The following is a 16,339-nucleotide window of genomic DNA, read 5'->3' as shown; positions in this document are numbered from 1 at the left end:
AGAAATGTAATTAATCTACTTAGAGTTTCTAGCAATTCATTCATTTATTTAGCTTTTGTTGAAAGGTTCTCTTAAATGTACTACTATAGACAATCTTCAAAGTATTTCAAACTTCCCTTAAAATTTATTGATAGAGATTTGTTTCCCCCTGCTGCATCTTGTCTGTCATTTTTCCCTGTCTTGCCATACCTAAATTATGCTCATACTTTAAAAAAAAAAAAACTGACTTTGTTACAAAAGCCTTTTTAATTGGCCTATTTTCTTACCAGAGAATGTAATATTGAATCCTTCATATGATATTGAAAAATCGGAAATGAAGCGCAACTGAGCTCTGAAATTTCCATAGAGACCAGCATTGATTGTTGAAGGAAGTTCTGAACCAGTAAGGCGTGCCAGTGGTTGGGTAAAACTACCATTCTCTGTGATCAGTAAATAGTCGTGATGGTCTTCCAAATGGAAGGTGTGAAAATTGAACTGCACACCTATTAAGAAACAGAGGAAAATTAGACTCACAAAGTATATCAGTAAAACACAGAAAGTTACCAAACTAACTAAAACCAGGACTTGCCTTGTAATTAAATTCTCTGAAAATGAAAAGCACTGCTATAAAATATTCCAAGTGTATCATCTAATAAAATCTTTTTTTTCCCTTTAGCTTTCTTATAAGACATGTAGTGAGTCATGTTTTGGAAACTGCTTGGAAATAAAATTTAAAAATCAATGCCTGAAAAGAAATCACCTGAGTTTTCTGAAAATATCAAGGAAAATTCATATGCTTTATTTATATACAAGTGCAGCTTTCTGGCAAATACTTTACATGTCTCCTTCAATTCCTCCTGCAATCTCCTCAAACAACACAAAAACAGTGCTTAGTGATACAACACACAACTTCCAAAGATGCTTAACTCTAGAAGAGAAATATATAGCAGGCATAAGGAGAAACTGTTGAATGAATATAATGACTATTTTTCACACACTTCAACCTGTGTGTATAACATACTGAAAATTACACATATAATTGTTCAGATCCCTGAAATTCACAAACTAAACTCATTTTTTGCAAATACAACCAGATCAATAGACACAACATTACCACCAGCAGAGCCTCTTTTGTGAAACTTTTCTATCACTTCACTTTGCCAAAAGTAACCACTCACTCAACTTCTAGTAGCATAGGCTAATTTTGCTGCCTTATATAAATGTTTTGTAGTTTATATAATGGATTCATATAACGTATACTCTTCTGGGTCTGAGTTTTACTCAACATGAGGTATGTGAGATCCATCTCTATTTTTGCATGTGGTTGTGAGTTATTTATTTTCAGTAATATATAGTATAGCATTTAATTTTGTGAAGATACCATATTCATTTATCTGTTCAGCATGTGATGGTCATTTAGGTACTTTGTGTTTTAGCATGAATGCAGATGGTGTTGTGAATATTCAAGTATGTCTTCTGAAGAAGGTCTATTTCTGTTGGGGACATAGCTAGGAGCGGAAATAAATACTGGGTCATGCCCCATTACTGGGTCATCAACAGTAGCTCTAATAGATACTGCTTTAAAAAGTGGCTGTGTCAATTTACATTTCCATTGCCAAATCTGGTTGCTTTGTATCTCTGTCAATAGATCATTTTTTTTTTTCATTCTTTCCATTCTGATGAGTATGGTGTGGCAATGCCTTGTGGTCTTATGTGAGTTTTTAATGATATTGTCTAAAATAGATGTTAAAGACTAACAGTTATACACACACCCACACAAAACCCTCCTATTGTGGGTAAGGTACTACGTGAAATAAAGGATGACTACCACATTCATCTTTCCCTTGAAGTATTTTTTTTAAGTTAACCAAAAAAAAAATCATTAAAATATGTATTAAAAAATCCCAAAACCCAGAGTATGGTAAGTAACATTCTTTAATATTATTCATTGACATTGTAGCTCAAAATGCTGAATATGCTTCCACTCTTCATTGCTTTAAAAAAAAAAGGATATAAAATGAGACCAAATACACTAAAAACATAAGCAATTATAAGACAAGGTTATTATTGTATAATGGGCCAGTGATTTGGATTTGGAAAAGATTTGAAATATACAACAATATTATTTTTCAAACTCTTTTTAAATATGCAAGTTGTTTTTTTTTTTTTCCTCTCCACAATGAGCAGGAATCGAAGAGCCCTCATAGGAGTCCAGAAATTGAGTCAGTCGTTGAAATGTTCTTCAGTATAAAAGTGGTAATTGGCCCTAGCTAGATGCAAATAAAAATGTTGCGTGTAGGTGTGGCAAGGAGACAATGCTTTGCCATCTAGAGTAATTGTTACCTACATTTATAAAACAACATAAAAGTTGAAATTTAGATAAGTCAATTTGACATTTACTATGGAATAAAACTAAGAAAAACTAGAGAATAGGAAAGTAGATGGACAAATGACAAGAAAAATGTTTTTTTGCACATAACATATATTTTTAGAAAAATGTATTACTCTCATATGCACTAAGTTAATATGTGGGAAAATTAAACATTTTGTTAGATGACGGTATTAAGAAGCCCATTGTTGAGTGTAACCTTGCCTTTCTAAGACTTACTTTTTTCATTTGTAAAATGGTGTTCTAGGGTTGACTTTAAGTGTAAATGAGCCGATATATGGGGATGGCTTGACACAGTGCTTTGCACAGAAGAAGGGCTCAGCAGATGTTAGCTATTGTTATTATTCAACATGAGAGCTGATTGTTTTTTTTTTTTTTGTCACTCCATCCTAGCCAGCCACTTTATAAAAGGAAACTTCTATTTGTCAGATTATGATTTAAACAATAAAATCTATTTTTATTACTTCACAACAAGGTAAGACCTTCAAAATTCTGCTAAAGGTCAATGAATCCAAGTAAGAAAATGGTACTAAGAAACTCCTATACCGTAGGCATTACCGAATATAAAGATTTAGAAGACCGTGAATAACTCCTGGTCTATCTGAGGGAAAGTTCAAACATTCTGCTAAGTACTATAAAGGTGATTAATATAAGTCAGGACAGGAGGATAGAAACAGAAGTAACCCACTTGTCAGAAGGGTCAGCAGAGGCTTCCGAAGGCAAGGAATCTCAGAAATGAGTAGAATTTTGTAGAGGAGCAGCTCAAGGATAGATATTACAGGAAGAAGGGGCAGATAGGTAAGGACACACGATCTTAATAGAGCAGTGGGTATTTGAGGAGTAGTGAGGACAAGCCAGTGGTTTCAACATCATAGTATCTTCTCAGAAAAGTGATCATTAAAGAAGGTTTATGAAGGTAATTACTGTTACAGACATAATGGGAAAGATTTGGGCTTAAAATCAAAATATCATGAATATCTAGGTTTCAGTTATAGTTATGTCACCAACCATGACATTGACGGTGTCATTTAGACTCATGTGTGTCTTTTTTCTGATCCTTAAGTTTTTAAGATTGGATTAGACTGTGCTTCATCTAGTGACAAATCTACCTTTAAAAGCTCAAGGTTTTTTTGTTTTGTTTTGTTTGTTTTGTTTGTTTTGTTTTGAATATAGTCCTCCACCATGCCCGCCTCAGATCTCTAGTGGACTAGAACACATAATTAGTATTTATTTATTTATTTATTTGAGAGAGACAGACAGACAGACAGACAGAATGCGAGCAGGGGAGGGACGGAAAGAGGGGAACACAGAATGTGAAGCAGGCTCCAGGCTCCGAGCTGTCAGAACAGAGCCCAATGTGGGGCTCGAACCCATGAGCCGCGAGATCATGACTTGAGCTGAAGTTGGAGGCTTAACCAACTAAGTCACCCAGGCGCCCCTAGAACACATAATTAGCATCTTGATTTCTGAAATATGTCTAAGGAAAATCTCTTATGGTATCATTGTAAATAAGGAGCAATACAAGCTGGATAATACCATGGTTAACTGAATTTGAAACAACTGTTTGTATTTGAACACCTTGACTTAGTGTTAAGTGGTGAAGGGGTTACTGATGGTATGTTTGAAGTATCTTATATCTTAAATATTTAGATACTTAGATCTGTTCTAGTCAAGATCGTATAAACCCCTAAAGTCCTGATGATCATGATTATTTAAGAAAATTCTGGCAATAGATATAAATATAAATAAAATGTAAGTTATTTCAAAACGATCTCACAAAAACTCTGGATAAAGACTAATATGATAAAATATAAGTGGGGTAAACATAAAAGCCTCAACTGCCCTCCACTAGGGCTATTGAATCAGGATAAAGGTTAAGGAGTCATTTCAAGGTTAAGCAAATGGAAGAGATATAAGCAAAACAAACAAAAACAAACAAACAAAAAACAGGATTATGGGGAGTGGTGATGAAGACATATAAATGACAATGAAATATATAAATATAGGTAGGGAGGTAATGTGCTTTCAGAAAAAAAGAGCACTTGATGTGGAGTCATAGGATGTATATTCAAGTTCTTTGTCCAATCTTCACAGGCACCTTGGCTTTGAGTGTATAATAAATAACCTAGTCTAGTGAGTTCAGATTCTTGTCTATAAAATACAAATAACACCTACATGACTTCACAAGGTGTTTGTGAGATTCTACTGATCTTTGATACAATCAATTCTTTAAAAAAGGGCTTGCACTGAAGATCGAAAAAAAAAACAACTGTACAAATATACAATTTTAGGATTTGGGCTTTATGTATTATGATATAACAGCAAAAAATTATGTATTATGATATAACAGCAAAAAAATTAACAAAAACATGGACGGGCTTCATTAATGGAAAATATTTCTGGAGTTAAATAATGCCATATTGTGTTTTCTTCTGGAAAAACACATTTTGGAAGGATGTTGATATCTCTGGATATCAATAAACCGGAAGACATCCAGAGAATGGTGATTAGAATGGCAATGACAATGAAAATATCTTGTGATAAAAAATTGAAGGAAATGAGGTCTGGGAAGAAGACCCTGGGATAAAGGTTTTCTTGATCATGATCGCATGATCATGGGGGCAGCAGACATGAAAACATCATGGGCACAGTCAAGTGACTTGGTGTGTTGCAGAGTTAGGGTGGAGAAAGGATGAGGTTGTTGTTTGGGTTGATTTGTCTAACTCCAGAGGGCAGAACAGGGATAACAGTTGCAGACTAATTTTCAAACATTTAGAATTGTACAAAAATTGAGCAAATTTTCCCAAGAAAGAAGTTTCCTGTCGACACAAGTGTCAATATCAGGCCAGTTCATCATCTTTCTGGAACGCTATAGAAAGTAGTATACTAGGTGACAGGTTACACTGTATTACCTTGACAATTCTTCCCAACTTTAAGAGATTATCCTTCATATAACTTTGGTTACCCTTTGGAGTAGTTGTACTTCCAACAAATTTTGTTGGCTCTTAAAGGAAAGCATCTAAATCTGCATTTCTTGCCATGTAAATACAGATTTAATTAACACTTGCAACCTGTGAAGACGCAAAACCTTAAGTGTTAATTAAACCTCTATTTACATAGCAAGCAGTATGTAGCCTTCCATTTTCTTGTATAATACAAGGAAGCTTATTTTAAACTCCATTAATCCACTGCACACTGGAATAATAGGATGCTCCGGTTAACTTCCAGCAAAGAGTCTCGTATTATGGAGAACAACAAAAACCACAGTTTACAAAGTCTTCTACTTCGTTCCTGCTGTTCAGTACCAGAATACTCATTTTAACTTTTTTTCTCAATAATTTTTAATTTCATTATAATAATAATTCCAATATAATCCTCACCCGCAATAAAATGATGTATAATTTTAATAAAGGCAAACTTCATTTGTGAAAACACAGTGAATTCAAATGTATTAAACATAAGCTTTAATTTTAAAAATTGTAATAGCATCTTTCCATTGCTGAGATTGTTTTTTTAAGATTTTCTATAGTAAAATCAGTAAGTACAGAATAATAGTAAAAATCAATAGGAACAATTTAACAACAGAGCTAAAAGGAAAACTACTTCTCCAAAGCAGTTTTTCAAATGAATAAATGTACCCTTTTTTAAAAGATTAGCACATAGAGATCTTTAGGGAAATAATTTAATCCATTTTTGTTTCGATACATTAGGATCGCTATTTTCCCACTAAGGTGTTGCCTTAATTACTTCTGCAAGCTTAGAAGTTTGGTTGTATTGCCTGAATGAACCATATTTAGTTCTACAGAACCTTTCATTTATTTGTTCAAAAGACATTTATTAACAACGATCATACGAACAGTGCAATTTTAGACTCCCATTCAGTTATGTGAGATATATCTGCAGTTCTAACAGAAAAATGATATACGAGTATTTCTGGAATGGTTGTAAATTCATACGACGAATATAATTATCATAAACAATCATAAACATGTTAAAAACAATGTATGTAAAGATGTCATGTTTGCTTTACAATTGGCTCAGCTCTTCAGATCATCTTCCTATTGCCTTTGGAACTTTTAAATCAACCTCTTAATACCATGAGAGAGACAAAAGTCATCATGTTGGAGATTTTGTTGACATGAAAATTCCCAATAACATTAGTCTAATATACCAAAAGAAAATAAATATCTCTTACATTACCCTTCTGGTAAAAACATAAGTGTATTTAATACTATGGAAAAGTAAATATAATCCTCTGCTCCGGTTACTCAGATTGAATTTTGTGTTAGCATATTTTAGTACTGATCTGTTTTTGCTCATGCAAAATGACATTGTAAAGGACAATGAAATAAAAATAGATGCAATGAGAATTCAGAAGATAGTCCAATTATCATTGCATGAGGCAAATTACCTTTTCCATGAGTTACATCAACAGTCCACGTACAATTCAGAGAATTTGGATAAAATTCCGGGTAACCAGGTGATAATATTGTTCCACTAGGCCCTCTAACATCTCCTCCACATAATGCTGAAAATACAAAGAAATACAGTCATATGATCAGTCATAGTTAGAGAGGCAGAGGCTGAACAAATCTCTCCTCGCTTGAAATAGAATGAATCTGATTTTCTTTGCTTAAGCTACTTCTCGGTAATAACAGGAGTGTGTAAAAAACCTCTTCCAATGCTAGGAAATAGTTTCATCCACACAGCCCTGGAGAAGAAAAAGGTATGTAATAGCCTCTGGGAATTAGCCTCAAGATAACGTGGCTCATCTTCCCCCATTTGAATTTGAAGTACATACTTATCTTATACATTTCTAATTACAAGTAACATTTGCATAAATTGGTCATAAATTAAACATGAGTAATTAATTGTTTAGCAGCCCCTCTTTTATTAAGCTTTAAGAAAATGAATTGTTAATTATGCAAAATCATTTATTTTAGATTCCTAAAGGGGTATGTGTCATTCTTCATATAATTCTTTTTAAAACAATGAGCAAAGCTGCAGAAATTTTGAAGGCTGCTTCTGCACTTCTGCCTTTCTCCAGGAAGTGTCATGAAGAAACTGGAATTTTTGAGAAGCTATAGCTTTTAAGCAAATACTTTAAGGTATTAAAAATAAATACATGTTTATGAGCTAAGGTCGAATAAATTCAAATGTGATTCATTTTTTTTTAGAAGAAATTGTAGTTTAGAATGCCTTCTACCACATTCAACAACCATCAGTGGTTATGGTATACCAGATAGTTTTATTAGTATTAAAAATTCCAGGTGGAGATGCCAGCTCTCCTGGACGTGGCCAAGGAAATAAGAGCTGTGAATGCAACATATGGCCTTGTCTGCTCTGATCCTTAACTTCCCTGGAACACAGAAAGGGGAGTTTGGCCTTATGGTTTTCCATGATTTCCTCCAAGTAATGATGCTCAGAAGAGTTGAGGCAACGTTGGCTACTATTCTACACTGACCTGACTAGAAATAAGTTGTCTGCAGTTCCTATAAGTGTTTGAGCACGCAGGCTTCAATATGTGTGTGTGTGTGTGTGTACACACATATATATATAAACATTTACATATGTATACAAACTAATATCCATTTCCACTTCTCCTTTATTATTTCTTTTACTCCACCCAGGAGTAAATGAAGATCTTTTCAAGTGCCTCTCTTAAAGTTGTCCTATAGATTGCCTCCCTGAAACCAAAATAAACCCATGCTTTCAATTCCATTTATTATCAATACATTGCAATACTATGCACAGTTTGCTACCTTAGGCTCCTGTTTAGAGCCTGCATAGGACTTCATTGGCAACTATTATTATTGAACCCCTCAAATTTCCTTTCAATTTTTAAAACAGGCCCATTGCATTTTTGTGATCAATTTAAGAGCTAACTATACAATTTCCACTGTATCCTGCTGATAATGGTGGTGCTAAGTTGATCTGCTTTTACTTTCCTTGTAATGCATATGCTTTCTACTTCTTGACAGAGGACTGTTTATTTTTTTTCCCTAGATTATTTTTACATATGTCAATTTATTCTTAATACACTATATTTCCTTTTTTCACTATTGTGAGAGCTGGAATGAATGAATGAATGAATGAATGCAACATGGTATGAATTTGTTGAGTGAAATGTGACGAATGAAGGTGCTCCATCATGTGAAAGGACTACCTTTCATACAGCTAGAGTAACACTTAGTGAACAGAGAATCAAAATTAAGACAGTTAAATTAATTTGTAAATTTAACACACAAAAAAAAAAAGATGTGAAATTTTTATTCAGTACATCAGACATGTGCTCCTGTGCGTGTCTGTGTAACCAGCATGTGTACAAGTTGTAGACAGAAAGCCCTGTATACATCAGCATTCTTTGGAATAATGCGACTTTGTCAAATCTCCTTTCTGTACTTGGAGGATTTCTTGACAATTTTCTGTCAGTTACACCTACCACATCTGTGTTGAAGACAGACCATTAAAGGGACTTTCTGCAGATAAGTGAATAAAGTTAGAGAAACATTAACACATGAATATATTTAGGAAGAATGGTGCATAACTAATATACTACTAATGACCATTTATATTATTACTTTGATTATAACCAGATGATAAACATAGAGTGCATTTTTATGACACAGGGGAGATTTCTGTTATTTGAAAATATTAGTAGTAGATAAAGACCTCGAAAGGAACGGACTTAAAAATAGAATTTCATGGTATATTATGGACAAAGAGTGTGATTTAGGTCTTTTTTTCTGAAAGATGAAACTAAAAATATGAAAACTATGAAAATGCATACTTTATTTTATATTGTAAAACTTAGGATAAAATTGCAACTGCTCACTAGTTTTTAACAAGAGAAAAACTACCACTCACATTGAACTTCCAACGTGACAGGTACTATTCTGAAGACTTTTATTTTTATTAACTCCATTAACCCCCATATCAACCCAATGAGAAAAGTGCTGTAATTATTCACAATTTACAGATGAAAAGGCAAGTAAGGAGGAACTCCAGCAGTCTACTTCCAGAGTCTGTGATCTTAAGCCAACTCTTTTTTTTTTTAACTTTTGCATTTCGCAGACCAATACATTTTCTTTCTTTCTTTTTTAAGTCTTTCTTTATTTTGAGAGACAGTAAGCAAGAAAGCAGAGGAGGGGCAGAGAGAGCAAACCCCTAGCAGGCTCCATGCTGCCAGAGCAGAGCCCCATGCAGGGCTTGAACACATGAACAAGGAGATCATGACCTGAGAAGAACCAAGAGTGGGATGCTTAACTGACTGAGCCACCTAGGCACCACTTAAGCAGACTCTTGAATCAAGTATTGATTTGCTTTCACAAGTTATTTTTTCTACCAAAAAATAATAATAATTATAGCAAGCTATGATGTCCTTCACCTATGTTTAATTTGTAGCATTCCCCTCAAATGATCAATCTATATAAAAACTATTCAAGTATATTTTTTATTTTCTCAGAGATTCATTTCAATCCTTTCATATTCAAATCACTCTCTTTTGAAAGCTCCTAAAACCTAAGTGTGTCAGTATTCTTGGCTTTAATTGATTTATATCTTATGAATTCTCATTTGTCAATGGTTTTTATCTGTAATTGAAACAGTCTTCCATCAGCAGCAGCCACAGCATCATTTTCATCAACCTAATGAAATCCTTCATCTTTCTAAATGAGATTATTTTACATTGCAAATATTTGGAATTGTATTTGCTTTGTATTATTGGTTTTTTGAACAATCACAAGAAATTAACGACACATGCATTGATATAATGCATAGTGATACATGCTAATGCAGGTTGAGTTGGATTAATTTTATAAGTGGTTAATTTATTACAGAATATCCTGTCAATCTGATGATGTTTGCTTCTCTAAAAAGTCCCCTTCCTATTAGAATGCTAAGAAAGTATAAGAGGAAATCAGCCCATTAGAATCGCTCATGACAAGACTAAAATTGTAAGATGAATGAAAGAAGGTAAATCTTACATGTGATTTTATTTTACTTTGAGATAGAAAATGGAACTCAAATATGTTATAAAAAGATACAGTGATACACAGAGCATTAAGAAAGTTGCTCCAATAGTATTTTTTAAATTCAGTTTGAGAGAACACATGGAGATTTGTAAGGTAAACTTCATTAGAATTAGAGTGTCCAAAAAGGATGTCATGGATCTCTTATCTGTTTTTGTAGGTCACCTCTTCTAAAGAAATTCTAGTTTATCCCATCAACTTTGCTGATGGATGCCATATGTCTTTAGGGATGCAAACACTTTTGTAACAGATATAATAGGTTTCTATGTTCTTGTGAATGGGAGATAGACAAATTGTATATCAAGTGAAACATGGCAGAGAAATTAGGGAATGATAAAATGTACATGGGTACATAATACCCAGTTACTTTATATTAGAGCAAACAGCTGGCAAGGAGAAGCATATAAAAGGACAGAGATTAGTAGCACAGCAAGGTCAAAATGATAGCCCAAAATATGAGTTGAGGGCAATTGGCCAGACATACAATGATCTTGGCTAGTAGTTGTTCCCTTTTTCCCTCTCTGATTTTTGCCACATATGATTACTACTTTTGTCACATGATAAGTATCAGAGTTTTAAAATAGTAAAGTATCCTCAAAAGCCAAGCCCTTGGATGTTATTGCCCAGACCTGTAAAATTACACCTTGCTCTTTGTTGTGATATATACCTGGCAAGCATTCAATTGTCTAACTCGAGCAGACAATTTCTAGACTGAGATCCATTAAAACATTTTGAATATTACAATGGAGCACAGAAATAACCACCTAATACATATCCCATTATGATTTTTTTGTTTGTTTCTTTTTAGTCTGGAATTTGTTTTCTTCTATTTCCAGGTTTCCCCAATTTGAACAGTAAACCCATATCAGAAATTCTTTTTACTTAAGTACCATGCATATTTGCTTATCTTGAACTCTTGGGCACTAAACATCAATCCATATACTCTTTTGCTAGTTTAGCCTATATACTCAAACCTTTTAATTATATGGAACATTTAAATTTAATATTTTAATAATATGGAAGAAATAAGGGAGATTATGAGTTTAAGTACACTCAGTTCAATTGTGTGTTCTGCCTCTATGCCCTGGGTGATCCTGAGCTAATTGTATAATCTCTCTAGTATCTAACCACCACCCCCCCACCCAATAAGATAGCTATAGTGTTTGTAAAACAAAATGGGATAATATGAGGGTGAAATTGTGGCGCCAAGACAAAAGGTGAAAATAAGTCTTGTGTTAAGCAATTCAGAACATATGGCCCACCCAACTATTTATCAGATAGGTAGCTATCTTAATTAACAATGCTTAGTTCCTAAAGGGTTGAGTCATACTAGGCATATGACCTCAAATTTACCCCTAATACTCCTGACAATCTTCTGTCCCAACTACATAGAAAATACCACCTGGCTGTGACTTTTGACATACACACTACTTTTGACACTTTTTGGTCAAAGTAGAATGCTATCCTAGCTTTTCTTGTCTGACCTTCTCCAGAGCCATTCAAATCACAGTTCTATGAAAAACACTGTAGAGATATTCAAGAGTGAGATCCAATAATGTAGCTAGTAAAAACTGTCTGGATGTGTGTGTGTGTGTGTGTGTGTGTGTGTGTGAATAGAATTTGTTATGTCAGAAGATGTCTTTTAAAAATATATGTTAAAGAAACAAGAAGAATGTATGGTTCTTGACCTCAAGAATATAATAAGGAAAATAAGAAAATGAGTATAACTTATCTCCTCCAGTAGCTCAAGAATATAGACAGTGTTTTTCCATGAACAACAATATTTCTTTAGTGTCTACACAGTAAAATTAATGAATATTGATTTAGTGAATCAAAAAGTGGTTATGAGTTAACAACAACAACAAAAAAATGCCATAGCAAATAAAGAACAACAGGGTCCAAGAAAAGTTGAGATTTTTCCCAGATGCCTTATCCACAGAAAACATAAGTCAATAACCTTTAAAAACTTATTAAGATTTTGACACAGCTTAGGAGAAGTCTAGGACTTTCCAGTGTAAGGGGGAAAAATATGGATGGAGGAAAAGGGTGGAAAATATATATGCAAAATCAAAACATAGTTAAGTATTCCTCAAAAGTTAGGAAGTATATTTCATTCATTCTTTTCATTCAACACAAATTAATGGAGTCTCAACTGTGTGACAGGAGCTGCTCTTGGCACTGAGGGCATAGTAATAAACTTAACAAAGTTCCTGCTGTATAAAACTGCCATTCTGGTAGAAAAGTGAATGGTAAATACATAAAGGTATTAGAGAATGGATAGTACTATAGAGAAAAGTATAAATGGCAACCAGGTGCTACTCTGGTGAAAGATAAGGTATCAAATTGTCAAAATAGCACAGAATCTAGTTGAGCCAAGGTTTAAGTTTCCTTGGTCAACAATGAAACAAGATAAATTTAAAAAGGATCAGTTTTTACTCAGAAACCTATGTATACAGAAAAGAGACCTGAATTCAAAGTACTCTTTCCATTTGAAAAGAATTGATAGTAAAAAGGATAATGTATCATTTTCTAGTCACATATTCCAAGTAGTGCACTATTTAAATAGCTATACAAAATTCTTAAAATAAATATGTGGCATCACTGAGGAAAGAATGCCAAATGTATAATTGTGCTTCTATTTTAAAGAATTTTACTACTTTACTATTATGGAGAATGTGGGCAGGGGGCAGTATAATAGCGGACTTACGTTTAGGATCTGAATCTAGGCTACCTGAGTTTCAGTCCTGACTCTGCCTGACACAGGGCAAAATACTTCATCTTTATTTGCCTTAATTTTCTCACCTGTGAGGTGGTGACCATAATATCATTCATTTTATAGTTATTTTGAACATAAAATGAGTTAATATATATAGTATTAGTATTAGTATCAGTATTAGTATTAGTATTATTTATAATGTAGCAGTACCAGCACATAGTGAACCGTCAATAAATGTTAGCTGTCATCATTATTACAACCAATCATAATTGTCTAGTTTGCTTTGTGAATCAGTTAACTATGGACTGTGAAAGAGTCCATCATCACAAGAGATGATCTGTGTGAGAGTGAAGCATTCTGTACCTTGAGTATCCAGGTAATCAAGGCCAATCAAGGTCACATTCTTGGATGAGGGAAGGGAATTCTATTTATTCACATTTCCTCCCTTTATCCTAGGAAATTTGGATTAGTTTCTTCTGGGGAAAATGTTTAGGTTGGAGGTAAGAAATAATCAGGTCAGTATACTAGATAATAGGGTATTGAGTTCAGTTCCAGTTAATGAAAAATTAAGTAGTTGTTTTATACAAAACTCAGACATTAATAAAAAGGAATAAATTGAGCCCATGTCAAGTTATGCTCAGTATTAAATAGGAATATAACATAGGACAGATCTAGATGGAGGTTCAAAGGGACAAGATCTGATCTTTCAAAAATTGATGCCTTGTAAGGATGCAGGAAGGAGACAGAAACTGAAAAGGACAGAGTCCACATGGTTAAGGATCATAAATTCCATGATTAGTAACTTGAACTTTAATCCATAAGCAACAGAAAGCCATTAAGTATTTTTGACATGGGTATAATATAAAATAATCCCAGTGTGAAGGATGGAAGTTAGATTGACAAAAATGCTCTGATGTAAGGTTGATTGTAGTTGCACTGGCAAGAGATGATGAGGGTCTGTGTTACTCTAGATCTATTCACTTTTATTATTAATAAAACTTCAGCATGTTGGTATACTGGGGCGTTATTTTTATACTCCTGCTTCTTCTGACATTACCTCCATACCTTTTTATCTTGGTGAACTTACTCATGTCAGCCATATGGCTTTATCAGGGCGTGGCAAACAGTACTATTTTGTCTCAACCATAGAAACAGATGGATAAATGTCCTGGACAAGGCCAATGATAATGGGCCCTTCTCCTTTACTATAGTAACTGGTCCAGGTATGGACTGATCAGAGATATTCCCTTGGATTTTTCTAATTGGAACAAGGAAGAACTTTCATTCTTGTCTGATACTGGAAATATGTGACTGTAAGTTTCTATGCTTCTAAGAGTGTATTTTCCACCACTAAACCCTCATGTAGATAAGACTGGCTATAATTAAAGAGTATTATGTCAAGGCACAGAGAAAAGCCCAGGTAGAAAATGGATAGAGCCTTGCAAAGGTTTGAATTTACACTTATAATTATCTTTAAGAGGTACACCAATCCTGCCTTTTCTAAGATTTGAATAAACAACAAATTCTGCTTTTATTTTTTAACATCAGTTTCAGTTGGGATCTGTCACTTACAATCAGAAGAATGCTGACTATAATAAATAGTATTGTGCCAAATACAAGGAAGATGTGCTGAGGATTCCTTTAAATCTTGTTATAAAAACAAATTGGCTTAAAGCTGTTACTGAAAAATGATGGTACTGAAAGTACTTGAAAAATTAATCATAAAATGACAAATGTGATCTTCCACCTTGAACAAGAATAGTATAGAGCTGGGAAATAGTGTTACAAATAAAATTAAAGCCCAGGACCAAATAATGCATAGATTTACATTGTGTGTGCTTTTTGAGAAATGAGGTATGAAAACACTTCTCAATCTTAGGGAAGCAGTTTCCTCCATTGTGTTTTCACATACGTTTTCTGAAAAATGAAGCATTTCTGACTTATTCTACATGGAAACAAAGAAGAGGTAAAGACACTGGAAAAACACTCATCATAACCAGAAATTTGTCACCACAGGAGAGTCAGGGTACATTGTCATGGTGCTAACTAGATAGAATTTGAACTAGCCCATGTTGCTTTCCAAGGTGGGAGGTAATGTTCTCTCCCTTCAGTGCATTCATTAATACCAATCTGATATTTTCAAAGCTCTTTGTCGAAGGTTGATGAACACAATATGCACTTAAACTGGTTATCTCAGCATATTTTGAACATATATATGTCATCATTAGGCATAGGGTTAGTTTGGCTGGTTATCAATATTTATTTTTTTTTCTTTGTGAAGTATAGTTGACATATAATGCATTCTTTATTTTCTGTATTAATGGTCTGGTAACATATAATTACCAAAATTCAAGATGATCTTTTTAAAATATGAAATATTTGTAGTTGTATTCAGTCTCACATTTTATAAATACTATATTGATTTCTTTTTTGTTTATAAGTTAGCTTATTTTGCATACTGAATTAATTCTTACCATCACAGGTTGGGAGTGGATGACTCCACCAGTGGTTTTTTTCACATAGAAGAGGCTCTTCATGGCTCAGCCTATATCCTGGATCACAACTAAATGAAACAGTAGAACCGATAGAGAAATCATGACCATAGCGACGGCCATGTACAGGAATGCCGGGGTCCAGGCAAGAATAAGTGTTCACTGTAACACCTAGGAGACAAAGGGAATATGACAAAGAGTAAGTTTGATGGATTTGGATTTGCCAAAATTGATTCTTATTTCTCAAACAATTGTTAGTTACGATTTTCACAAATAAATGAATGTGCCCATTACTTTATTTAAACAATCAGCAATTTGTTTAGCAAATTTCTTCTGACATTTTCTGTCCACAAAGTCCACATTCAGATCATTTGGTTCTATGAGAACCTGATGAAACTGTACAGTTTCCTATCAAAATTTATAATGTCATAAATTCTATAGATGTAAATCTATAGCGATAAATGAAAGTGTGAACACAAGTACCTTTGTAATAAAGCAGTACAACTGCTCTGGTGGCTCCTTGTCAGGGTTTCAACAGCCTGTAGTGCACTTGGTGTCTCCAAACGATAATCTCCCTTGTGACTTATAATGCCTAACTGACATCCTACCATGACAATGCCTCTCCCTTAATAAGACATGGTTTCCCAACCTTGGCCCTGTTAAGTTTTTAGATTGAATGACTTTGCTGTGGGGCTGTCCTGTCCTCTGCAGTATGTTTAGCAGCATTCCTGGC

General features: G+C 33.9%; 1 protein-coding gene across 6 annotated transcripts in view; it reads right to left on the bottom strand.

Annotated features, from left to right (window-relative positions):
• Positions 1-16,339, bottom strand: part of CSMD3 (CUB and Sushi multiple domains 3) — a 1,255,667-nt gene that overhangs the window by 390,971 nt on the left and 848,357 nt on the right. For all 6 annotated transcript variants that reach the window (XM_045453867.1, XM_045453870.1, XM_045453869.1 and 3 more), the window contains 3 exons: positions 15,589-15,777; positions 6,780-6,896; positions 267-482 (listed from right to left, as the gene is read on the bottom strand). In XM_045453867.1, the coding sequence (XP_045309823.1) occupies positions 267-482; positions 6,780-6,896; positions 15,589-15,777 (522 nt within the window). The remainder of the gene's footprint in view (positions 1-266; positions 483-6,779; positions 6,897-15,588; positions 15,778-16,339) is intronic.

This window comes from Leopardus geoffroyi, chromosome C3 (genome assembly GCF_018350155.1).
Source record: "Leopardus geoffroyi isolate Oge1 chromosome C3, O.geoffroyi_Oge1_pat1.0, whole genome shotgun sequence".
Lineage (NCBI taxonomy): Eukaryota > Metazoa > Chordata > Mammalia > Carnivora > Felidae > Leopardus > Leopardus geoffroyi.
Note: the sequence above shows the minus strand (reverse complement) of the source record. Positions and strands in the feature narration are given on the sequence as shown.